The 23,509-nt window shown below is 33.3% G+C and overlaps 2 protein-coding genes across 2 annotated transcripts; both read left to right on the top strand.

The window, feature by feature from the left end:
• The first annotated feature begins 11,531 nt into the window (after window positions 1-11,531).
• Window positions 11,532-14,829, top strand: LOC129307790 (probable protein phosphatase 2C 42). Its single transcript, XM_054948699.1, has 4 exons — window positions 11,532-12,169; window positions 12,629-13,002; window positions 13,995-14,231; window positions 14,460-14,829. Exons 1-4 carry the CDS (start codon window positions 11,836-11,838, stop codon window positions 14,667-14,669), a joined length of 1,155 nt encoding a protein of 384 aa, XP_054804674.1. The 5' UTR covers window positions 11,532-11,835; the 3' UTR covers window positions 14,670-14,829.
• A 924-nt stretch (window positions 14,830-15,753) lies between these two features.
• On the top strand, window positions 15,754-23,009 carry LOC129309582 (uncharacterized). The gene is made up of 15 exons (XM_054951206.1): window positions 15,754-16,115; window positions 16,340-16,534; window positions 17,195-17,269; window positions 17,367-17,534; window positions 17,767-17,930; window positions 18,554-18,772; window positions 18,948-19,074; window positions 19,197-19,385; window positions 19,677-19,918; window positions 20,274-20,393; window positions 21,092-21,317; window positions 21,403-21,462; window positions 21,547-21,720; window positions 21,805-21,914; window positions 22,180-23,009. Exons 1-15 carry the CDS (start codon window positions 15,921-15,923, stop codon window positions 22,343-22,345), a joined length of 2,430 nt encoding a protein of 809 aa, XP_054807181.1. The 5' UTR covers window positions 15,754-15,920; the 3' UTR covers window positions 22,346-23,009.
• Window positions 23,010-23,509: the final 500 nt, after the last annotated feature.

The following is a 23,509-nucleotide window of genomic DNA, read 5'->3' as shown; positions in this document are numbered from 1 at the left end:
TAAGATTAATAGCAAGCTAATCTAATCTTGAACGTTTTTTTTTTTTTTCTGGGGTCAGGTTGAAGAATTTCAATTCTTACGGATAGTCTTGTAGTCTAGTGATATTTCATTTATTTTTGTTAGTGTCAAATAATCAATCACCAGTTTGATCTCATGTGTTCTTGGACTTGATAAAGGAAGAGTTTCAATTCCTAAGGAAAAGAACGAGGACATTATAAGATAATCATATTTTTTGAATCTTAATTAGCTGGCTTAAGTTTTTATTCTTAGCTATTTTTTATAAGAATTGTTAGCTACCTTATGTGTTTTGTTTTTGTAATGGGTTGGTAAGACTTAATATTTAATTTGATTATACTGCTATTATAATTCAGAATCTCTGAAAGATATGACCACATTAAATATTCAATCATATTTTGAATATAATATTGTAAAACAAAAGAAGTTTTGTGGACCTTTGTAGTCGGAGTGGTTATGTGGAATTTATGGAATATTTTTTACTTATCAAATTATTTTATTAATTTAAAAATAAAGAGGAAATTTTGTTGCTCTGATTGCTATATATGTAATTCTATTGTCCATTGACTATCATGTACCAAATATTTGTTTGATTGAAGCGCATTATTATCATCACAATTAGATCACGACATGTATACTATAACAAATATTTATTTAAAAATTAATTTAGATAAAAATTAGTCCTCAAAATTAATTAAACATTATTACCTGGGTATGGATATAGTCGGATTTCAATCATGCCATAGTATATATTTATAAATTATAAATTTTCATATGGTCATTTATATATAATATTGAAAAAAAATTCAAACATAAAAGATTTTGCACCGGCTTTACCTATGAAAATGTTAATTCAGGAATTCAAGAATCAACAATGGCGTATAATATTTAATTATCTTATTTTACCGGGAAAAATAATGAACCTTTTTTATTTCGTCAAGGAAAAAATCAAATAATGTTCATCTCATTATTATTTGTAACCCTCAAACTCTAACTTAATTAAACAGCATCATCAGTCAAACATATTCCATAACAAAAAACATCACTTTAAACCCATGTATTTCGTTCGTGTATTGGCATTGGTCCATGTATTTCTTTTTTGATGTTTTTTATCCCTATGTTTTTATTTTTCATTGCTTTAGATTTCTCTAACATCCCTATACTTTGTTCTTGAAAGGATCTAAAACAATAAAAAGTAAAAGTGCAAGAATAAAAAATACTAAAAAAAATATATGGATCAATAGTAAAACAGGAGAAGAGTATAGAGACCCAAAATTAAGTTTTTTTTTCATAAATAACTTAAAAATAATAATCCATTGGTCTTTATTTATAAGAAAATTTTAATTATTTTACACAAATCAATAGAACCAATTCATATTTTTAAAAGTATTCACTGTACTGTTAGTACAAAAAATTATGCATTCTTCTACAAATGAACTTAATTAAGTATTATTTTGTCACACACATGCTTCTTATATACTTATCCTTATCTATTTATTTTTAGCAAAATAGACATTTTCTTTTTATTTAAATAAATCAAGATATGTAAATCTTCTATAGATTAGCTACTATATAACAGCTATTATAATATTAATATTGTTAATATATTAAACTTCACATGTTTTGATTTGATTGAACAAAAAATATATTAAGTATATAAGTTAAGTGCATAAATCTTATCCTTAATTAAAAATATCATTTTAGAGGGATTTTTTTTTACATATATCCATTACTGTTTGTATTTTATAAATTGTTTTATAAATAGAGACACTCAACTATATTTCATATTTGTTTTACAGAATGGGATGGTGTGGTTATTTCTCTCACTGTTTTTGAATATTGCGTTGTTTTGACCATTATGTTTAAGAGATTTAATTATTTTTAGTTTTAAGATGTGTGAATTTATGTGAATTTTTATTTTTTTAATATTTTTTATCATCTTATTATTTTTTATAAAATATAAAATATTTTTTAAAAAGGAAAATTTACAAATCTCAACTTCATCAACAAGTGCACCTTGATTAATGATATTGGAAGATTAAGTATGTTTTTACATGGTAAATTACAATGTTTTTATCTACTAGTAATAGTTAATACTACTGGTGGGACAATATAATCATCCTCTGTGTGTATTGCATGTGTGTATCGCCATAAACCATCCGAGATGCTATAGTGTTAATATTGGACCCGGTTGATATTATGCCTTTTTAATTTAAAATTAAGAAAAGGAATGAAAATATCGTTTGAAGAGTAATAACTAATAACTCATACTATTAATAAATAAAATAATGATACTATAATAAAGATTAAAAAAAGGAAAAATAATGTTTTGGTCCTCATATTTTATGTAGATTTTGAAGGAAGTACCTTTCTTTGTAATTTATTTGGAATCCGTCCCTGCACTTTGCCTAAATTATAACATTAAAAATAATTTAAAATATTTTTAAAATCATTTAAATTTTGAAAAGGCCTACTATTAATTATGCAATTTTATATCTGTCAAAAAGTTAATAAAATGTAGCTCTTTAATTTGAAACAAAATGTAACGATTAGATGTACATCTAATTGAAATTAATTTAAACTAATATAATATAACATATTCATATATCTTATATATAAAACAAGATAACAATCTTTTTTTTTAATAAACATCTAACATCATAGCATTCTATTCCTATTAGGACGCTTAATTAGTATCACCTTAAGTCTATATAAAGAGATGGTTAATGAGTGTAGTTCTTCATAATTATTATTGCTTCAAGATGCTTTATCTCAATCAATTATTTCTATGATATCGATCATGCCTTTTTCTCATTAAAGTTCTACATCACTGTTGATTCCAAATATGTATGTTCCTCGCTATTTGTCGAGGACCATCACATCCTAGGTTCGTCATAGCACTCCTTGGGCTTCAAATCATTCTCATTCTATTAATTTTTGTGATGTTGATCCAAATTTCTATGACCTTTCTCATAATTTTGTCAATAATCATCCTTTTCCCATCATGCCACCATATTAGTATCCTCAAACAAAGTTTCCATGTTCCTGACTTCCTTCCTTACCACCTCCTTGTTATTATTTTGTTCCTCTATGCCCTCAAACATTAATACTTTCAAGTGTTTTAATGAACATTGCCACTAGAAGATCCTAATCCAGCTATACCCCAAGAAAGTGAAGCAGATAAAGAATTATTTTAGTAAAGAAAATCTGGTGGGAGACATATTCTTAAGGGAGAAGTTGGATAGACAAGGTTGGGTTGATGTGTTCGTGATCGTTGACTTCAGAAGAGTGAAACAATTGACTTAGATAATGTACATCATATATTGGAAGCACTTGCTATTATTTCTTCTATTATACAAGTAAAAAGTTACAAGATGAGAGTACGATACAATTGGAAGAAACGGGTCCTTCCTCTAAATTTTTGAATTTCTTCAACTTATTATAAGAATAGTATAGATGGAGCAGCAGAAAATAATATTAATAATGGTGTTGTAGAGTTGACCCAATAGGTCCAAAGGATCTTCATGGGGGATACCATCAATAAGCGCGAGATTAATAAGGTATGGCATTTTCTGATTAATTGTCTGATTAATTATTTCATTGTATTTAATAGCAAGGTAATCTTAAATGTTTTTAATTTCTCAGGTGAAGAGTTTCAATTCTTGCTCATAGCCCTGTATCCTAGCAGCATTTCATTTATTTTTGTTGGCATCAAATAATCATCATTGGTTGGATCTCAAGTGTTCTTGGACTTGGAATAAAAGATAGAAGAAGAATTTCAATTCTTGAATAGAAGAACAAGGACATTATAAGAGAATCATATTTGTTAAGTCTTTATTGGCTGGGTTAGATTTTTAGATTCTTAGCTTCTTCTTGTTTTTTTTAGTAAGAGTTGTTAGCTACCTTCGGTGTTAATAATGTTTGTTTTGTAATGGGTGGATAAAACTTAAAACTTACTGTAATTATCTTGATATTGTAAATTGGAATTTCTATTAGGAGAAAAATGCGTGCATTTAGTATTGAACAGTAATAAAATTACTTTTAATTAGAGTATATTTGTGTACAATAAAAAAAGTTTGTTGACTTTTGTATTGGGTGTGATTATCTGGAATTTATGGAATAATTTTTTATTTATCAAATTATTTTATTAATTAAAAAGAAAAAAAGGAAATTTTATTGTTCTAAATACTAAGTTGTGCTTCTATCGTCCGTTGGCTATCAAGCTTTAAATGTCCGTTTGATTGAAGCACATTATTATCATTGCATTTCACAACACATATATTATTATTTGAACTAAATATGAAAGGTCACCTTTTAAGGCATCTAAGTAGGCCATAACATTATATGAATTAAGTAATTAAAGAGTCAGGTCCAATCAATAATCTAAACAGAAGGGCCAGCCTAGATTTCAAGAGAAAGCCTCGGTTAGATAAACACGTTGACATCTCATCAATTGTAGACTTACTCCTTAGATCATTGGTACATAAAACCACAATCTCAAACGGCCTTGAATCTCGTGAAGACATGGCCATTAGTCCCGGATATCTTGGAGCACAAGCTGACAGTTAAACAATAAAACATGCTTTGAAGTAGATTATGCGTAGCTAATGCTTAATATTTTGTGACTACGTTCCAAATTTGAAGGGAGCAATCGCCATAGTTCTGTTATTATAAATAGAGAATCAAACTAGGGAAAGAAGACACGATCATTACTTCAAAGACTTACACTTTACACCCATAGCTCTTAGATTTATCAGATAGTTTTTTTTTCATTCCAAACTTGTAATCATTTACTCTTTGTAATCTTTAATATTAATCAAAAACTTGTTGTATCAAGTATTGTATTTTTTTACATCCAGGTAAATTGTGATAAGAGAGCTCGAAAATCTTTTGTCATCAATTGAGACTCAACATTTCTAGCACGCCAGATAATTTGTTATTCCTGACGAACAATTATAATAAATAGTTATTCAAAAATTAATATAGATAAAAAAGAGGTGTCAGAATTAATCAATCATACCGTATTATATATTTCTAAATTTTCATATGAAAATTTATATATAATATAAAAAATTAAAACATGAAAATTTTTGTAGCAGTTTTGTCTATGAAAATATTAATTTTGGAATTTAAGAATCCAGAATGGCATATAATATTTAATTATCCTATTTTACCGTGAAAAAAATGAACCCCTTTTTTTCGTTAAGAAAAAAAAATCAACTAGTTAATGTTCATCTCATTATTTTTTTAACCCTAAAACTCCAATTTAATTGTTGTTTTTCTTACCAACCAATTTAATTAACAAAGAATTATGTTAAAGTCTCACGCAAGAAAATTAACTACTACAAGATTATTGTTATTTTCTTTAGTTCAATTGTTAATGCGTGGGACCTATTTGTAGTTCTTCCTTTGACTAAAGAGTGGTGTCATCAGTCAAACATATTCCATAAATAATTTTAAAATAGTAATAGTAATCCCTCGGACTTTACTTATAGGACAATTTTAATTACTTTACCTAAATCAATAAAACCAATTCATATTTTTTAAATTATTCATTCTTGATTCACAATAACACGAATGAATGATTTAAAAAATAGATAAGCAAGTGATTTACTTGAGTGAAGATGCAGAAATTGCTAATGCTTTCTTGAGATATTATTCTGAACTTTTTACTGCCTCACAAACTAGATCCTTTGATGAAGTTCTTATCCTACTAGATTGTAAGATTGATGATGACATTAATGCCAAGCTAATGCTTCCAATCACCAAAGAGGAAGTGCGTGTGGCTACCTTCAATCTAGGCTCTACAAAAACCCTTAGTCGTGATAGTTTTTTAGATAAATTTTATCAATCTTCTTAGCTTGAGATGGGGGATAGTATATATTAACTTGTTAAAAATTTGTTTGAAGGTGGAGAGTCTGTTGGTGGATTGAATGATACCAATATTACTTTGATTCTCAAGGTTGATAAACATGACCTAGTGACTCAGTTCCTTCCAATTAGGCTTTGCAATTTTTCCTACAAAATCTTCTCTAAGATTCTGGCCACCCATATGAAACCTTTTCTTGATATTTGTGTTTCCCCCAACTAGGATGCTTTTATCCCTAGTAGATTAATTCATGATAATATTATTATCACTTATGAGGTGTACCACTATTTGAGATGGAAGAGGGATGGTAGGAAATATGAATTTTCCTTAAAAATAGATATAAGTAAGGCATGTGATAAGGTGGAGTGAGATTTTTTTGAGTCAAGTTCTGTTAAAGATTGGTTTCTATAGGCAATGGGTGAATTTAATTATGAATTGTGTTAGTTTTGTTAATCTTAAATTGTGCATTTTTGGCAATAAGGTGGCTTCGATAAAATCCATAAGAAGTCTAAAACAAGGAGATCATCTTTCTACCTATCGCTTTATTTTGGTTTCAGAGGTTCTATCTAGTATGATTGTTAAATATCAAAAGTGGTACAACTTGAAAGGCATTGAAATGAGTTTATATTGCCTAAGAACTACTCATAGTTTCTTTGAAGACAATGCCTTTTTCTTTATGAATGTAGATTGAAACAGTTGTAGAATGCTGGCAAAGATTTTAAAGGATTACTATGAAGCCTCTAGTCAAGTAGCTAATCTGGATAAGTCTATTTTATTCTTCTCTACAAATACTCCTTTAAGTATAAGGGACTTGGTTAGTGATACTTCAGGGATTCATGATCCGACTAATCTGAGGTGGTCTTTAGGGATTCCTAGTGTGTGAGGCAAATCTAAATGCTAAGCACTATCTTACATAAGAGATATGATGTAAAGGATGGTTTAGGGATGGAGTCAAAGCTTTTTATTACAAGCAAGTAGAGAAATTAGAATTAAAGTTGTAATTAATGCTATTCTCACTTTTCCTATGATATGTTTCAAATTCCGTGTTAAAACTTGTAAAAAGTTTGATAGTCTTGTCTTAAATTTTTGGTAGAAAGGTAATACTGTGGATAAGAAAATTAATTAGATTACTTGGTAAAAGCTCAAAAAACCTAAAAATGGGGGTGGCATGGGTTTCAAAGATTTTGTGAATTTCGATGATGCTCTTTTGGCCAAGGTTGCTTGGTGGCTTATGAATAACTTTGAGGACTTATGGGCAAGGGTAATTAAGGGAATCCATTTCCCTAACAATCATTTTCTTGAAACTAAGAAAGGCTCAAAAGCCTCTTAGTGTTGGACTAGCCTATTGGAGGGAAGAAAACTTTTGAATAATAATCTTTATTGGCACATTGGCGAATGTAATTCTATCAAGATGTGGAAGGATTGCCATATTCCCTCTCTCCTTAATTATAAATTATTTATTGTTGATCTTGAATTAAGGAAATTTGATACTCTAGTGGCTAATCTTATTGATAGTTAGTGGAACCTTTCAAGTATCACTCACTAGATTGATGAGGAAGCAATTGTAGCTATCAAGCCTATGCCTCTTGCTTTAGCTACTACTCAAGATTGGATTTATTGGACTTATGCAAGGAATGAAGTATATACTGTATAATAGGGATAGAAATAGGCCATGAAATGTTTAGCTATTAGGCTTCTTAAGTAGGGGTGTTCAAGCTGTACCGGCCCGTACTTGTCCTGGTCATGTAGGGACGGGTTTGTTCTGACTTGAAAAAAATCAGGACGAGGACTTTTATGGGATAGGATGAAAATAAGGATGGGACGGAACTCGAACTTACCTTCGGGACATCCTGTCCCGTCCTGTTTTTAATGAGCATGTTATTATTGGTTTTTTTTTTGAAATTTTCCTATTATTTTGGCTTTCCAGGAAGGAAGATTCACGATTTTGGTCTTATTTTCCACTCAAATTCCTACTTTCCCTTCAATCTTTCACAGATCACAGCTCTCTGCCTCCACACCTCCATGCCTCTGCCTCCACAGTCCACACCTCCTCCTCCGCCTCTACCTCCGCTTTGCCCCCATAGTAGCACAACACGATAGCGAGATACTTGCTATTGCTACCTTGACCTAGATCTTTGCCCAGCTTTGCCTTAAGTCAGATCTTCATTCCTGTCGTTCTTCTTGACCCAGAGCCAGTGCTACCTTAAATCTACCATTCTCCTCATTGTTCTCCTCATCATTCTCCTCGTGTATCCATTGCCATTCTCCTCGACCCAAATTTAGTGTGTTCATTAAATTTTTAGTTCTAAATATAAGGTTTAAGAAAAATAAATAGATTATGTCTGAAATCTCTAAAAAAGGCCGTGCCCTGTATGTTGTTTGCTCAGTAAATTTGAGCTTGTCTCTTTGTCATTTATAGGATATCTGGAAAAGGCCATACCCTGGTTAGTTGTTTTTTGCATTTCCGTGGCTTTTACTGGTACTTGGTTTGCTGACAGTTGGGTTGTTCATTACCTAATTTTGTTTAAGAAAATCAGACTCATAAATAAATGTGCTCATCCAACAAAACTCAAAAAAGAGAGAAGGAAGCGCATTATTTTCTAATTGATTTGGAGATGTAACTTGCATTCTAGATGAATCAGGTTGATGGGCATGAGGCATTTGACATGTCATTTATTAGTACATTATGCTATTCTATGTTCTTAATCTTGATTTCCTTGGCTCTTTTACGTATTGTAATGGTTTATTTGGAAAAAAATAAATAAAGAAATCTGTGTGGTTAGGACTTGGGATGATACTGATCTACTGAACACTCTCTCCTGCATTTAAAATTAAAACCCATGTCTTAAAGGTAAAGCAGATCCATATCTTTATGCTTTAGTGGGACTTAGTTTACTTTAATTTAATTCACAGTCTTTAAAAGCATTATTGATGCAGTATAATATTTATTCTATTTTCAACAATATTTATTCTATTTATTCCATGTGTCTAATATTATTGTTCAGTATAACATGATTTTCTATTATTCCAACTAATCTTTGAGTGGCATTGCATGTCTGTATTTGATTCAGTTTCAAAAACTATATCATCTTGGTTTCATCAGAGGGAAGTTTCAAGGAAGAAAAATGGCCAAGCAAATTCTTGTGGGGAAGATGGCGTCATCGCTGGTTGATATTTGTATTAAGAAATGGTTCAATAATGTATGGCTTCTAAGAGATGTTCGTGAACTAATTAAAGCATGTGGAAGTGTCTACTAAAGTAAGATAGACTTATTAAATAAAATGTGAAAAGCCAAGTTATGATTGGGAATAACAAGATTGAATTTTTTTATTTCAATACAATTTTGCAGGGAAAGAATTTGAAGTGATCAAGAATATGGGAAGAATTCAAGTGCCGTTCAAATGGAAACATTATGAGGTAATTTTTTTTTCTCTCCAAATCTCCCATAAAATTAGGACATTGTTAAGAAATATTTTCAAAGAAAAAGATTTGTGCTGAATTGTGAACAAAATTTAATTTATATGATTTAATTCTTCTAGTCAGTCATTACTTTTGTGATCAACCATATTTATAATGATAATTTGCATTACATTTTTTTAGGGTTCTAATTAATGTAACATATGCTTTTTCTTATCAAGTAATAAGTTGAAAGATTGTAACAATCTTGTGGATGTGCATCTGGGATGTCCCGGTCTCGTCTTGACTCCTTTTTGGACGAGACAGCTTCCAAGACGGGACAAGAAACAGGACAAATTTTGAGTCCCAATCATTTCTTGAGATGGGCCACAGGACGAGGGTATCTCGATTCCAATCTTGTCCCGTCCCGTGAGCACCCCTATTCTTAAGGCTAGCTTCTCATCTCTAATTGCGGGAAATATTTGGAAGACTCTTTGGAGAATCAAACCTCTGTCACGTATTGCTTATGTTTTGTGGAGGTGTCTTTCAAATATTTTAGCCACCAATGAAGCATTAACAAACAGAAACGGGGGAAGATCAAAATTATGCCTAGTTTGTGAAACTGAACATGAGACAATCGAGCATCTTTTTTTTTTTTTCCAGTGTTCTTGGGTTTGTGTGTGTTTGGTTTGGCTCTGATCTTTCTATAAAGAGTAGCTTTGCTAATATATTCAATTTTAGTGGTCTTTTATCTCCTCTTCTACCAAGGGATCTCTGATATGGAGCAATCTCACATTTGTTGGCTTCTTTGGTTAACGCGTGGAAGGCAAGGAATGATAAGGTGTTCAATTATAAAGATCCAAATCCCATCTTTGTGATCAACTTGGCCAAAACATGAACTTTGGAATTTTTAGAACTTGACTCTCCTTCTCAACAAGTAGATATCACGTCAATGTAGCATGTCCTGTAGCAGATTTGGTCTCCTTTGCCTGCTGATTTTTTCAAAATTGACATCAATGTAGCATTTGTTACTGCGGCTATTGGGGTGGTTTATTGGGATGAAGTTGGTCAGTTTGTGTGGGGATTTGTGGATAGAGAAAAATCTATTTCAACCTTCATGACTGAGGCTTTAGCACTAAAAAAAGCCCTCAAGTTGGCCAAAGATCTAAGCTATGATAAAGAAATATTCGAATGTGATTTTTTATTTAATTCTTACGATTCATAAAATAAAAATTATTATTCTTTAAATAAAAATTATAATGGGGGCTTGTCATTTTTAATAAAGATAAAATAATTTTTTCACTTTAAAATTTATTAACAAAGAAGTCTCCAAAGATTTTAATGACATTATAACATGTTAAGAGATCGGATTATTATTTATATAATTAAAAAAATTATTTTTTTTTTCCATTATTAAATGCGGCTTTCTTTGCATTTGAAAAAATTGAAAAATATAATAATGTATAAGTGTCCAAGTCTCCAAGAAATCAAGAATGTTTAATGCTCTAAAAAATAGGATGTTTCCTCAGTTATTTTAGTTTTCAAGCGTACTTCCACCAACTAGAAATATAAATTGTGACAGTTAACATTAATTGTAAGGAATAAAGAATTTAAGGGAACAAGAGGGAGAAAATAGCAGTACAACAACCGTTTGATTTTGCCTCATTAAGAATTGGCCTCAAAATGAGCCGAACATTTCACCCAATTCAAAACTAAAAGTAGTTAAAAAAGATTATAAAAGGAATTTCAATATGATTCAGTTTAGGGTTGTTAGTTACATATTAATCAATCGAGGCTTTCTTTGCTTTAAAAAATTGAAAAATCTAATAAGTTTTGAGTTAATGCTCTAAAAGATTTGGTCCATGAAAAAGAAAGAATGTTGAAAAAATAAATAAGAAGTAAAAAAGGACAGGAGAACAAAAAATAAATAGAAGGGACGCAGCGCTTCAAACAAACACATTTTTTACTCGTTTTTTTTTTTTTCATCACCTAAGCTTACAAAAATATATCAATGTAATATGTAATATAACTTAATCCTCAAGCCTCAGGCAGTCAGGCTTGCCTTTCTATTGGGGAAAAAAAAAGCAATATGTGAACATTTATTTTTTTAAAAAAAATAATTCCAATAATTTACTAGCTGTCCAACAGAATCAAGATTCAAAGACTGTCAACGCACTGAAAGATTTGGCCAAAAAAAAAGTATATATAGATGAGAAAGTAAAAGAGAAGGAGAAGAGAAAAGAAACGAAAAGAAAAAAAAATTACACAGGAGCACTTCGCCGCGGTCACACCACCCTCTTCTTCTTCACTAGAGAGAGCAACGCCTCTCTTCTTGTTCCTCGGCCACCGAACACCTTCCTCCGCCTTCGGTTCTTGCTAACCTAAGCCTCCTACTTATCTAACAGTGCGCGTCCTTCTTCTTACTTGAATTATCTTTGCTCTTTCGTTCCCCAGATTTGGAGGATTGTCTTGGCGACAAGGCTTGATCATCTGGGAGGTTCTGGCGTTGGAGTTTGGTTTGGTGCTCCTCAGAGACTTGTATTCTTGTAGCATTGATGCATAAATTCTTTGAGCGCTTGAAATCATTCGTGCGTGCACGTCGTGGTAATAATAACAATGAGGCGACTGCTAGTGACGGAGGCGGGAGTACTAATGGTGTCCGTGGGAACGCTGGGAATGAAGCTCGAGATGGCTTAATTTGGTCCCGAGAATCAGGGAAGTATGGCTACGGTGAATTCTCCATGGCGGTGGTTCAGGCCAACGTGATTCTTGAAGACCAGTGCCAGCTTGAGGCTGGCCCGTTCGGCACCTTTGTCGGTATATACGATGGCCATGGAGGATACGATGCTTCTCGATTCGTTTGCGATAACATATTTCGGCATTTTCAAGGTCTTTGATTCTGGAACCCATCTTTCTTTTGTAGGCCTCATTTAGTGTTGATTCTTGTGGAGTTTAATTGGCCACGTTTTTGTTTTCTTTGTCATTTACACGAGAACGAACTGTTATGATTAGTGATTTTCATCAATTCCCTTTTCGTCAACTTTTTAAAAGCAGTGCTTTCTTCTGGTCTTTTGAGTTTTAGATTTCAAAATAAATAGGCGCAGTTGGAACTTACGCCATGCACGCTGTATGGGGCATCAATTTCCTGACATGTTATTAGGAGTCATTTTCAATTTTAGAGTTCTTGATCGCTGAACTATATATAAACGTTACAGCATGTCTTCAAAATTTAATCTATTTCGTACCCTTGTTTTCTGAGCCAAAGCCTTCATTGTCCGTATAATCTTTATCTCCGTTAATAAAGGAGCCTTTCTTACGTTACCAATCTTGAACTTCGTTTGTGTGCAGCATTGGCATCCCAGTCAAATGGAGTAGTTACACCTGCGACCATTGAAGCAGCATTTCGCCTAACAGAACATGAATTCGCCGCGTTTGTAGCACGTTCGTGGCACAATGATCGACCTGCTATGGCTACTGTTGGAACTTGCTGCTTAGTTGGCGTGATTTTCGAGCAGACCATATTTGTGGCAAACCTTGGAGATTCCCGTGCTGTGTTGGGCACAAGAGTTCGAGGTACTGGAAATTATGGAGCTGTTCAGCTATCAACCGAACACAATGTAAGTAATGACGATGTTAGACGGGAAATTGAACACTTGCACCCGAGTGATCCCCAAGTTGTTCAAATGAAGCGTGGAGCGTGGAGAGTAAAAGGTATCATTCAGGTAATTGCCTCTATATCCTTCTAAGGACTCTGTTATTCTTTCATGTCGAAACTAATCTTTTCTGAAATACGTTAAAAAACTAATCATTCGGGTTACCTTTATTTTGTGGGATTAAATATGTCCTTAGACTTAACTAAGCCATGCAATTAATGCCTCAGATTTTAGTTTATTATTGTATCTTTTGTACCTCATCTCTTTGGCATGTACACCTGCAAATTTTGAGGATTGTAAGATTAAATATAATTGCACGAGACTGTATATCACAATTTAACCTATAATAAGCTCCTCCTGCACCTGTACTGCTATTCTCTATTTACGCCCTGAGTCACTCTGCACCTATGGGTTTAACAAACTATAACATATATACATGCAAAATATATTTCACCAACAATTTCCCCGTGTCATTTTTACTCCAAACATCATTCAGAAATTTAAAATTTAAATTTGCATGGGCTTTTATTTTATAGCAGTTTAGGGATGATGAGAGGTTAGTTATATAAATATCTGATGAATCCAGGATAACTCTGTCAAGCTGAGTATGCTGCATTGTCCTCGAGTCATGTTTTGATTAGGCACAGTATATATATGTAAAAGAAGCACGCTTTAAAGAATCATGAAACTTTTGTAAACTCCATTTGATGGTGGAAATGTATGACAGATGAATTGAAGAGTGGTTAGTATCTTGAAGTAGAGAAATAGAGTTGTATGCGGATTTCCCATTCAACACTATACTGTCCTGGCTTTTGTTTATGCATGACCCATATCAATAGTACAACTTTCTATAAATTGTAAGCTAAGTAGATATATAAATGATTACAAGTTTGATTATCACGTTCTTCCATTGTATACCCTATTTTTAAGTGAGAAAAATCAATATTGAAATTATACATTAGGTGGCTAAAGAGTGAATGTGCTTTTATTCTGCAACTCCTTGTTTTATTTGCACTAATGATGTTATCCTATTTCCTCTTCCATGATTATATTTGGTGCAGGTTTGTAGATCTATTGGTGACATGTTTCTGAAAGATTCTGATTTTAACAAGTCACCGATTGCTACAAGATTCAGAATTCCGGAACCAATGGACATGCCTTACTTGACTGCTAATCCAGATATTGTGACTCGTCCCATCAGTCCAGATGATGTCTTCCTGATATTTGCATCAGATGGTTTATGGGAGTTCCTGAGTAATGAACAAGCAGTTGAGATTGTCCGAACCAATTCACGTTCGGTAAGCTTCTTTGCAACTGTTTAAATAATGATGATGATCATGATGTTGTTGTTGTACCTAATTTCTGACCCGGGAATGTTAACAAATCATGTGGAATGACTGTAATTATTGTAAATGGTATAATTTCCAACACCCTCTCGTCGAGTACTGCATGTGATGCGTTGAGGCTATAGACGACGGATTAAAATGTTCATACCAAAATCCAAATCGCGTGGCATGTTGATGCAGGGTATCGCCAAGAAACTTATCAAGGCTGCCCTCACCGAAGCAGCATCGAGAAGAGGAGGGAGACTCTTGGATCTGTACAAGCTTCAGGGTGTTCGGCGCCAAGTTCATGATGACATTTCTGTGATTGTTTTATTCTTTAACCACAGCCTAATATCCAGAGCCACCACTGTTGATCCTCCACTTTCTGTTCGAGGTCCTTTCAATTACTGACAATTCCTTTCTCTGTAGGCTGATGCCAAAACTAGGTTTCTATTACTGATTTCTGCTATGATATATGCGTAAAGACCCATTCTTTCATGATTTCTTACCACTCGTTATTCAATTCTTTGCCATGGAGAATAAATCTAATGGCATTTCTTGATTGTTTCTATTCCCTCTTTCTCTCCTCTTTTTACGTTCAATTGTTTGGTTCATTGATTCACACGCTCTCGTCAATGTTATATTATTTTATATATTATTGGTACCAAGTATAAAACGGTATTTTATAAAACTTTACATATCAATTATGTAATTGTAAAATGGTATTTTATAGTATTTCTAATAATAAGACTTATATTTTATCATATGTATCAGAATTTTTATAGATAATATAGATTTATATTGTACTATAGCAAGGGGAAAAAATTTTACATACCATGTAGCATGTACTCATAATTGGACCCGTGTTCTATTCTAGACAAAGTGCTTATGTAATCGCACTATTCTAAACGAGTACTTATTTAAAATTAAAATCTTCGATCATTATACAACGCATGCTCAAAGCCAATCGTGTCTTAATTTTTTGTGAAGTTGGTTAATTCTTTATGTGTAGTGTACCCAAGGAGCATGGATATTTGAAATGTTCTGAGAAGAAATTATTGATTGGTTACGAAATGAAGTCAAAAATAAATTCGTGATATTATTTATTAACAGTAATAGTAATTGGTAATTATTGATATCCAATGATTTTTCAGATCAAATTTTAAGAATATGCACGTAATATATTTGTGCCTTGCTCCTTGTAATAATGAGTAAGGAGATTAATATTCATGAACCCTTTTCCGGGGGGTTGGGGGGGAAGGAACCTCCATGTGTTCAACAGTTTATTCCTGCAAAAGAATTAAAACTAAAATTCTGTTTATTTTTATTTATAAATTAATTTTTAGGATTATTATTTATATTTATATTTATACATTCAAGTTCAATTCATAAGAAAATTATAAAACAAAAAAGGATTGCATGGCCATTATGGAAATTTCAGGGGTACCTGAGCAAATAAGGTATTTACAGTCCCGGCGGGTGGACTGGCTTTTTCTCAATGAAGACCTAACCAGAGAGAATAGCCCCATCTCGGCACTTGGCTATCAGCTCTTGAGCTTCTGCCATGCCAAATTCGTTGCATAAAATACTGTTACCCTGACTTCCTATGTGCGTCGATTCCTAATTCTGATTCCTGACAACGATTTACATGATTATAGGGCCATGAGAATCTCACGGTCTAGCTCGTTTTTATACTCCTTAACAATCGTACTGAGTCTTCTCTTGACTTGCTCCGAGTCGGCATCGCATGCCTTCAGAAGAGATCGCAGTCACGCTCAATGGCACCATGGAGCTTTCCACGACGTGCGGGATAGCGTCCGATCCGATGTTCGCCGCATGCTTCACTCTCGAGCTGAGGTAAATTTTTCTTTCCAGAAAGCGCAAAAGTGAAAAGCGACATATAGTAGCTGTTTCGTTCTTTGTTTTGACAGCGGAATTCGGTTTGTAGAGTTCGAAAATGTTTATTCCTTTTGAAACTAAAAACTGATTTTTCCTCTTTGTGCAATTATGATGTTAGTCTCAGGATTATCTGTTTCTCGGTCTCTTTGCCATTTGGGTGATGCATGAAGTTTGTGCTGTAGGTTCCGTTTCAAGTTCCGCTTGAAGTGAATGTGGTTCTTGTTGGTTTCAACAAAGATGGGGGCTACAGATACTCTATCGATGCGCATCAATTAGAAAAATTTCTCAAAATGAGCTTTCCATCTCATAGACCATCTTGCCTTGAGACTGGCGAGCCGCTTGACATTGAGCATCACATGGTCTATAATGTGTTTCCGGTAAGCTTCATGAATGCTGGTTTTGTTGTTTATTGGGTAGTGTTTCATTGATATTTTGTTCATTATGGCACAAATTTAATACCCATCTGTCATTCACATTACAGCGGTGTCATCCTTTATGTTAGATATAACGATGCTTGCAATCCCTATTTGTTTGTTACTTTAATTGCTTTATAATTATATATGCTTTGCAAACTTGCGCCAAGAATTCAATAAGTAAAGCTATGATTTTACTTGTTTTGGGAATAAGGGGTGCAGATGATTATGTAGATTATTGAAGTTCTGGTCACTATTGAATTTGGCTTGAAGTTGATAAATTATGGGCTTCTGGTTCATATCTATTGGCGGAATGATTAAAAAGGATATGTGATTGCTTGGTGTTTAACTGTGTAATCTGGCCACTGGATTAGATTTTTGTCTCTTAAAGCATTAATTCTATAACCAAAAGGTTACAACCATTAAATAGCATTACTTAAGTATTTTTTGTGCTTTTTATTGCTTAGACACATAAAAAGGTTAGAATCAGGCCTTTCATCATTAATCTAACTGATTCACAATCTTCTAGGACATTGAGTCCATTTTGCCTCCCAAGAGGTGTAGACGCATTTTATCTTCTAATTTTTCTTAATTACAACATTTTTAATTTAATTCTCGCCTCAGTCTGGACAACCTGAACTTATAGCACTGGAGAAAACACTTAAAGATGCTATGGTCCCTGCAGGAAAAGCAAGAGAGGTAAAATCCGGTTTTACATGCCACTTGTGCTTGGTTGGTTTTAGAAAATACATCTCCTTAGTCTTAAGAAAATGTCCCATGTGTTTAAAACTACCAGATTGAATTTGGAAGGGAGGTACCCTTGTTTGAAGTCGAAGCAACGACTGTGGAGCACATATTTCAGAGGCTGTACTCCTACATATTTGACACGGGTATTGAGGGAAATTCTGTTAGAGAGATGGATAGACCAGAGCCGATTGCAATATTTATAGTAAACTTTGACAAGGTATAATCGACCTTTGCTTTATAAAATGCTTTCCTTTCTTTGTATTATACTAAAGTCAGTTTATGTCGAATTCAATTAAACTACCTGCAATGCTTAGAAGTTTTAGCTGGCTGACTTCTGTAAATGAAAAATATTAGTGAATGGATGATTGGTTTTTCTTATTCCTACTTTGCTTAGACAACAATTTCACTGGGTTTTCATTTCTTTTCCTCACTAAATTCTTATATTACAGGTGAGAATGGATCCAAGGAAAAAGGAATTTGATCTTGATAGTTTGATGGATGGGAAACTTCCTGAGCTAACTGAGGATGATATTTCAAAACAAGAAGGGGATTACATTTATCGTTATCGCTACAATGGTGGAGGAGCATCCCAAGTTTGGCTGGGTTCTGGCAGGTATGAAATAATTTGGCATTGAACTTTTCTTTCTGTGTGTAATCCAATTACTAGCCAAAATCTGTTTCCAATGGATGTCGTGTTCAGTTCTCTCGGCAACTTGCGGAATATGCACTGGACACAATTGGATTATACACAGAATGATACTTTATCCTGTACAGCCTGAGGTTAAGCATGGATTTTAGTTTGCTCAGAGAATTTGTGACTTTTTTCTATAGTATATCTGTATATGCATTTTTGGGAAATATTTAAAAGATTATTATTTACAACATTACAATATATATATATATATCTAGAAACAAACACATGAGCGCGCATATTAGATTTGATAGATTTCATCAATGTTTATAAGAAAAAACTCTTTTTAAAATTCATATTTTCTTTATCCAGCCAAGAATTTAACCTAAATATTTATAACTGTATCTTTGTCTTTTTAACTTGCAATTATCTTTAACTCAGTTGTAAACTATTAAAAAAAGTTGTCATGTTGGTTTTCCTGGAAACGAATAAAATGTTTTCTCATATAATAAAATGTACATTTACTTATTCACCTTATTCCTCGTATATATTTAGCATGCGTTCATGCAAATATGGAAGCCTGACTTTCTGTTTGTTCTATTTAGATATGTCGTGATTGACCTCTCAGCAGGGCCATGCACTTATGGGAAAATTGAAGCTGAAGAGGGAAGCGTCAGTTTTAGAAGTCTGCCAAGATTACGAAGTGTGATGCGTCCACAAACTTGGCGAACATTTGGTGATCAATCCAGCCATGACATTTTTCTTGGACAGCTTGCTTCGTTGATATCAACCACTGTGGAGCATGTTATGGCTCCTGATGTTAGGTATTTGTGGATTGTGATATCATCTTGGACACAAACGTGGCTCACTCAGAATTTAAAAGGCTATCTTGTGATGGCCAGCTCTTTGTTCAATGTTGAGCATGCTACTGATTAGAGCGCTTGAATATTACGTGACTGTTGTACAATTTCTAGAATCTGATTGTGTTCTTTTTTCCAGGTTTGAAACTCTGGATCTGACGTCAAGATTGCTTATACCCATAATTGTCTTGCAAAATCACAATCGATATAATATTATGGAAAAGGGCCATAACTATAGTATTGATGTCCAAGAAATTGAGACAGAGGTTCGTAACTTTGGAATAGACTTTTTAAATCTGTTGCTTAACCTGAATGTTGACTGTCAGTGAGATCCAGTGTAGTAAGACTGGAACAAATGGGACAGTGACCCTTTTTACTCTCCTCTCAGGTGAAAAGGATGCTTCATGATGGGCAAGAAGTAGTTATTATTGGGGGTGTACATTCACTACATCGCCATGAGAAGCTGGCAATTGCCGTGTCAAAATCGATGCGTGGACATTCCCTGCAAGAAACCAAGAATGATGGTCGTTTCCATGTTCATACCAAGATGTATCTGGATGGTGCTCTTTTAAAAGAGGTAGCTGCCTTGTTAATATCTTTCTATTTTATATGATTTTACGTGAGTGCCTTCTTCCCTTTTGCTGGTAGGTGGTTAAGGCATTCTTACTTTAGCTTGACTGTAATAAAAATGACAAATAGGATCCTATCAAAGCACTTGGTTTCACTCTTATTAGTTATATTTAGCTTGACTGTTCTGTTAAGAAACTAGCCAATTTCGGTGTCATGGTAGCGGACTCTGAAAACTGTGAAAAGTGCCTTTCCTGCTTTCTTTTCTATCTCTGTTTGATGTTGAAACTTGTTTTTGCAGGAGATGGAACGTTCTGCTGATGTACTTGCCGCTGGATTGCTTGAAGTCGCGGATCCATCTCTGTCAAGTAAATTCTTCCTTCGGCAGAATTGGATGGATGAATCTAATGGATCAACAGATTCTATTCTTAAGCATAAACCCCTTTGGGCTTCATATGACTCAAAACGGGGCAAGAAAAGGAGAAGGATTGTGAAGAAACAAGGGGATCTGCAACCAACTTATGGAACTAGAGTAATTCCTGTGTATGTATGAATATACTGTTCACATTAATCCTTCTAGTTGAAAATACAATTATCGCATCCGTGTATCTTTATTCCTTGTTGTTCCGTGAGTTCACTTTTGTTTTTTTTTTTTCACCTGTTGATCTCTTTCTATGTCTCTCTAAGTCAGCTTAGTTAGGATCATCTGCATCAAATACTTGTAATTGTTAGATTATGTGGCATTTCTTAAATGAAATGCTTTATTATTGTTGCGGTTTTTTCAGGCAGGCTTTTTTTAGACCTCACTGATATTTATTTGGCTGGTATTCATGATGTAATTTGTTTGTCAAGCAATTTAATATTGAAATTTCTGAATGCAATCAGTTTTATATTGCAGTTTTGTGCTATCATTGGCAGATGTGGACCCAAACCTTATGATGGAAGATGAAAGTTTGGTGTGGACAAGCAATGATGTTGTCATTGTACTTCAGCATCAAAATGACAAGATTCCTTTGAGGTGAATGAAAATGACTTGCGTTTATCCATTACCTCTAGACTTTTTTTTTTTTTATTAGACTTTAGACATACTGTTATCATGTAATGGTAGAATGAATAAATTAATTTTAATGATACTTAAAGCTTGTCCACATAAGCCCATGCAAGCCACTTTTTTTTTTTTAAATTAATTTTAATGATACTTTTAATTAAGCGCAGTTCTATTTTTATTTGGCTGATATATTGCAGATGCAGTGTGTTATGATTTCTTAAGAATATTGTTTCTTAGTTCAGAAATACCACTCTTTCCTTGCTCATTTCCTATGTTTATTTTACTTGATCAGAAGAAACTGCTTAAAGTCCATTCTTTACCTTCTCTGGCACTCTTTCTGATTCTTATTATAAAACACTTTCAACCGTTTCACACGTTTTAAGAAAAATTGATTTTTTTCTTGATATCATAAAAAAGGGGGATGCATTTTCATTTTTACCCTTGGCTTTGAATAATAATATAATTATATTAAATACCTTCACACTAATTAAGAAGGGGTAAAATTGAAAAAAGTGGTTTAATTATTATAAGTTGTCTTATATTTTGGACCAAAAATTATTTTTAGAAGATGTCTTATAAATAGGGTCAGAGGAGGTATTTCTTATAGCCTGATAGTTTGGTGTTATCATAAAATAATTCGCATCAATCTTTCATGTTCTGTTTTATAGTTATGTATCAGAAACACAGAGAAGGCATGCTTTTCCATCCCAGGCTCAACGACATGTATTAGCAGGTCTTGCCTCAGTTGTTGGTGGTTTAAGTGCGCCATATGAGAAGGCTTCTCATGTACATGAAAGACCGGTCGTGAATTGGCTCTGGGCAACTGGCTGTCATCCATTTGGACCATTCTCTAATACTTCTCAAATCAGTCAAATGCTTCGAGATGTTGCCTTGGTAAATACCCATTTAGTATTATGTAGGAGTGAGTTTATACCGTTAGGTTTTCTATATTAGTAATTGGTAATTTATTTGATGGCAGAGGAACACAATATATGCACGTGTGGATTCTGCACTTCGAAGAATTCGTGAAACATCTGAGGTGAGTTATTGTTCATTTATGTTTTTTTAGTATTTGTCCTTGAAATGATTTTTGATGATTGATATTCTATCCCATCTTGTGCAGACTGTCCAAGCTTTTGCAGCAGAATATCTGAAAACTCCTCTTGGTGAACCTGTGAAGGGAAAAAGGGAGAAATCAACCTCTGAGCTGTGGTTAGAGAAGTTTTACAAAAAAACTACTAACGTGCCTGAACCATTTCCACATGAATTGGTTGATCGCCTGGAAAAATATCTTGATGTGAGTACTTAATTTCAGCTGTTGAACTGACTTCGTTGGCGTTTCAATTGTCTTAATAGTTTGCAACGTACGTGCATACACCAGGGCCTTGAGGAGCAGCTCGTCGATATGTCTTCATTATTATATGATCACCGGTTACAAGATGCCTTTTTGAACAGTTCAGACATCTTACAGAGTACCATATTCACCCAGCAGTAAGTTATTCTGTAGCATATGGTTCGTTTCTTTGTTTTGTCGAAGTAGGAAAGCTAATTCCAAGTGTTTCTTTGCCCACTGTATAATACATTTGTATAGTGGGCAAAGTACACACAGGCGTGCGTGTGAGAGAGCATAAGATACGTGTGCTTGGGTTTACTTTTGTGAAATAATTTAATACAAGTGTTGTTTCACAAAATTTGATTTTTTTTTTTTTAATTTCATCTATAACATTAGTAACTCCAATATTTTGGGTATATGTAGATATGTTGATCATGTTTTGGCTAGCGAGAGGGAGAAAATGAGATGCTGCAATATCGAGTACAAGTACGCAGTTCATTCTTCTCAAACTTACATCTATGGAGGAATATTAATAGCTGGTTTCGTGGTGTACTTCGTTGTAATTTTCTTCTCATCTCCAGTCCGCTGACCTGAAAACATATTGAAACCAACATTGAATGTTGACAGCAATTTTTGATAGATGGACCACATTGCGGGGGAATGTTGAATAGGTTATGTCTTCTGCTTCATCTGGCTTCCCTATTCCTATTTTAGGTTTTGTTAGGTGTTGAAATTTTCTCAAGGATTTAATAGCAAATATTTAAGGGACGTATATGCGTTTCTTTTAAACCGTTTTTGTTAGTGAAAGATACGAAATTTCATAGAACACAAGGGAAAATCGGCAGAGGCAGGAGAAACAAAGCAAAAAACGCACAAATACAGCAGCAGGGTTGTACATTGTAGAGGTGGCATAAGGAAAAGGAATGGAAATGTTATGTATTTTGGAGAATGGGGATAAGGTAAAGAGACGAGCATCCCTTTCAAATCTCCTTCACTTGGCCCTGGGCATATATTTGAAGAAAGGGTCTTGGCAGAGAAGAAGACAATCTTGGAAGAAGCAAAGGCACTGAGATCTGATGCAATGTGTGGAGCTCTACATGGCTCCATCCTCTTCTTCCATTATTTACATCAACGCTCAAGATTGTTCCAACTGCATTTGTTGTATCATCCAAAAAAAAAAAATCTCCACTACCAGGAAAAGAACAGCTGTACCGTCGTTGCGTTTTTCTCAAATCTTTGCGCGTGTTTGTTAACCTTGGCCCCGGGTACTTTTTTCCTATTTTATTATTACTTGTTAGTATTGAACTAATATTAAGTATATCATACTTATTTAAATAATAAACTTTATTTGATTAGATGTAACTCAATTGAATCATAATCCAATCTGATTTAAATTTCTTCGTGTTAAGTTTAACAGTTGTTCAGAATAAGTTAAATAATTATTAAAATCTAGTCTCTCTCCCTTTCCTTTCCGCGTGTGGTAAGATGAACTATATAATTGAGAATGTGATCAAGAATGTGATTTAATTATTAGTGAGTTTTAAAAAATTTTAAAATTTCAGTTCAGAGATAAAAATAAAATTTTAATTGTGAAAAAACAAAATGCATTTTAACTTGTTATTAGAATCATTAGTTAATTTTTTTATTTTGCTTATTAATTTATTAATATAAGTCATATGAGTTGACATGTTAATAATTATATAAAACTTGACATCAGTTTTTCAATCATAAATAATATCAATTATTAAATTAT

Source organism: Prosopis cineraria, unplaced genomic scaffold (assembly GCF_029017545.1).
Source record: "Prosopis cineraria cultivar Desert tree isolate PC_DT_omini unplaced genomic scaffold, ASM2901754v1 PC4, whole genome shotgun sequence".
In the NCBI taxonomy this organism is placed as follows: Eukaryota; Viridiplantae; Streptophyta; class Magnoliopsida; order Fabales; family Fabaceae; genus Prosopis; species Prosopis cineraria.
Note: the sequence above shows the minus strand (reverse complement) of the source record. Positions and strands in the feature narration are given on the sequence as shown.

Excerpts from the sequence above, each read along its gene's own strand:
- LOC129307790 (XM_054948699.1), top strand. The coding sequence starts at position 11,836 with ATGCATAAATTCTTTGAGCGCTTGAAATCATTCGTGCGTGCACGTCGT. Across the intron at positions 12,170-12,628 it reads CATATTTCGGCATTTTCAAG|CATTGGCATCCCAGTCAAAT; the intron begins GTCTTTGATTCT and ends GTTTGTGTGCAG. Across the intron at positions 14,232-14,459 it reads TCCGAACCAATTCACGTTCG|GGTATCGCCAAGAAACTTAT; the intron begins GTAAGCTTCTTT and ends ATGTTGATGCAG.
- LOC129309582 (XM_054951206.1), top strand. The coding sequence starts at position 15,921 with ATGAGAATCTCACGGTCTAGCTCGTTTTTATACTCCTTAACAATCGTA. Across the intron at positions 16,116-16,339 it reads TGCTTCACTCTCGAGCTGAG|GTTCCGTTTCAAGTTCCGCT; the intron begins GTAAATTTTTCT and ends TTTGTGCTGTAG. Across the intron at positions 19,919-20,273 it reads GGAACTAGAGTAATTCCTGT|TTTTGTGCTATCATTGGCAG; the intron begins GTATGTATGAAT and ends TTTATATTGCAG.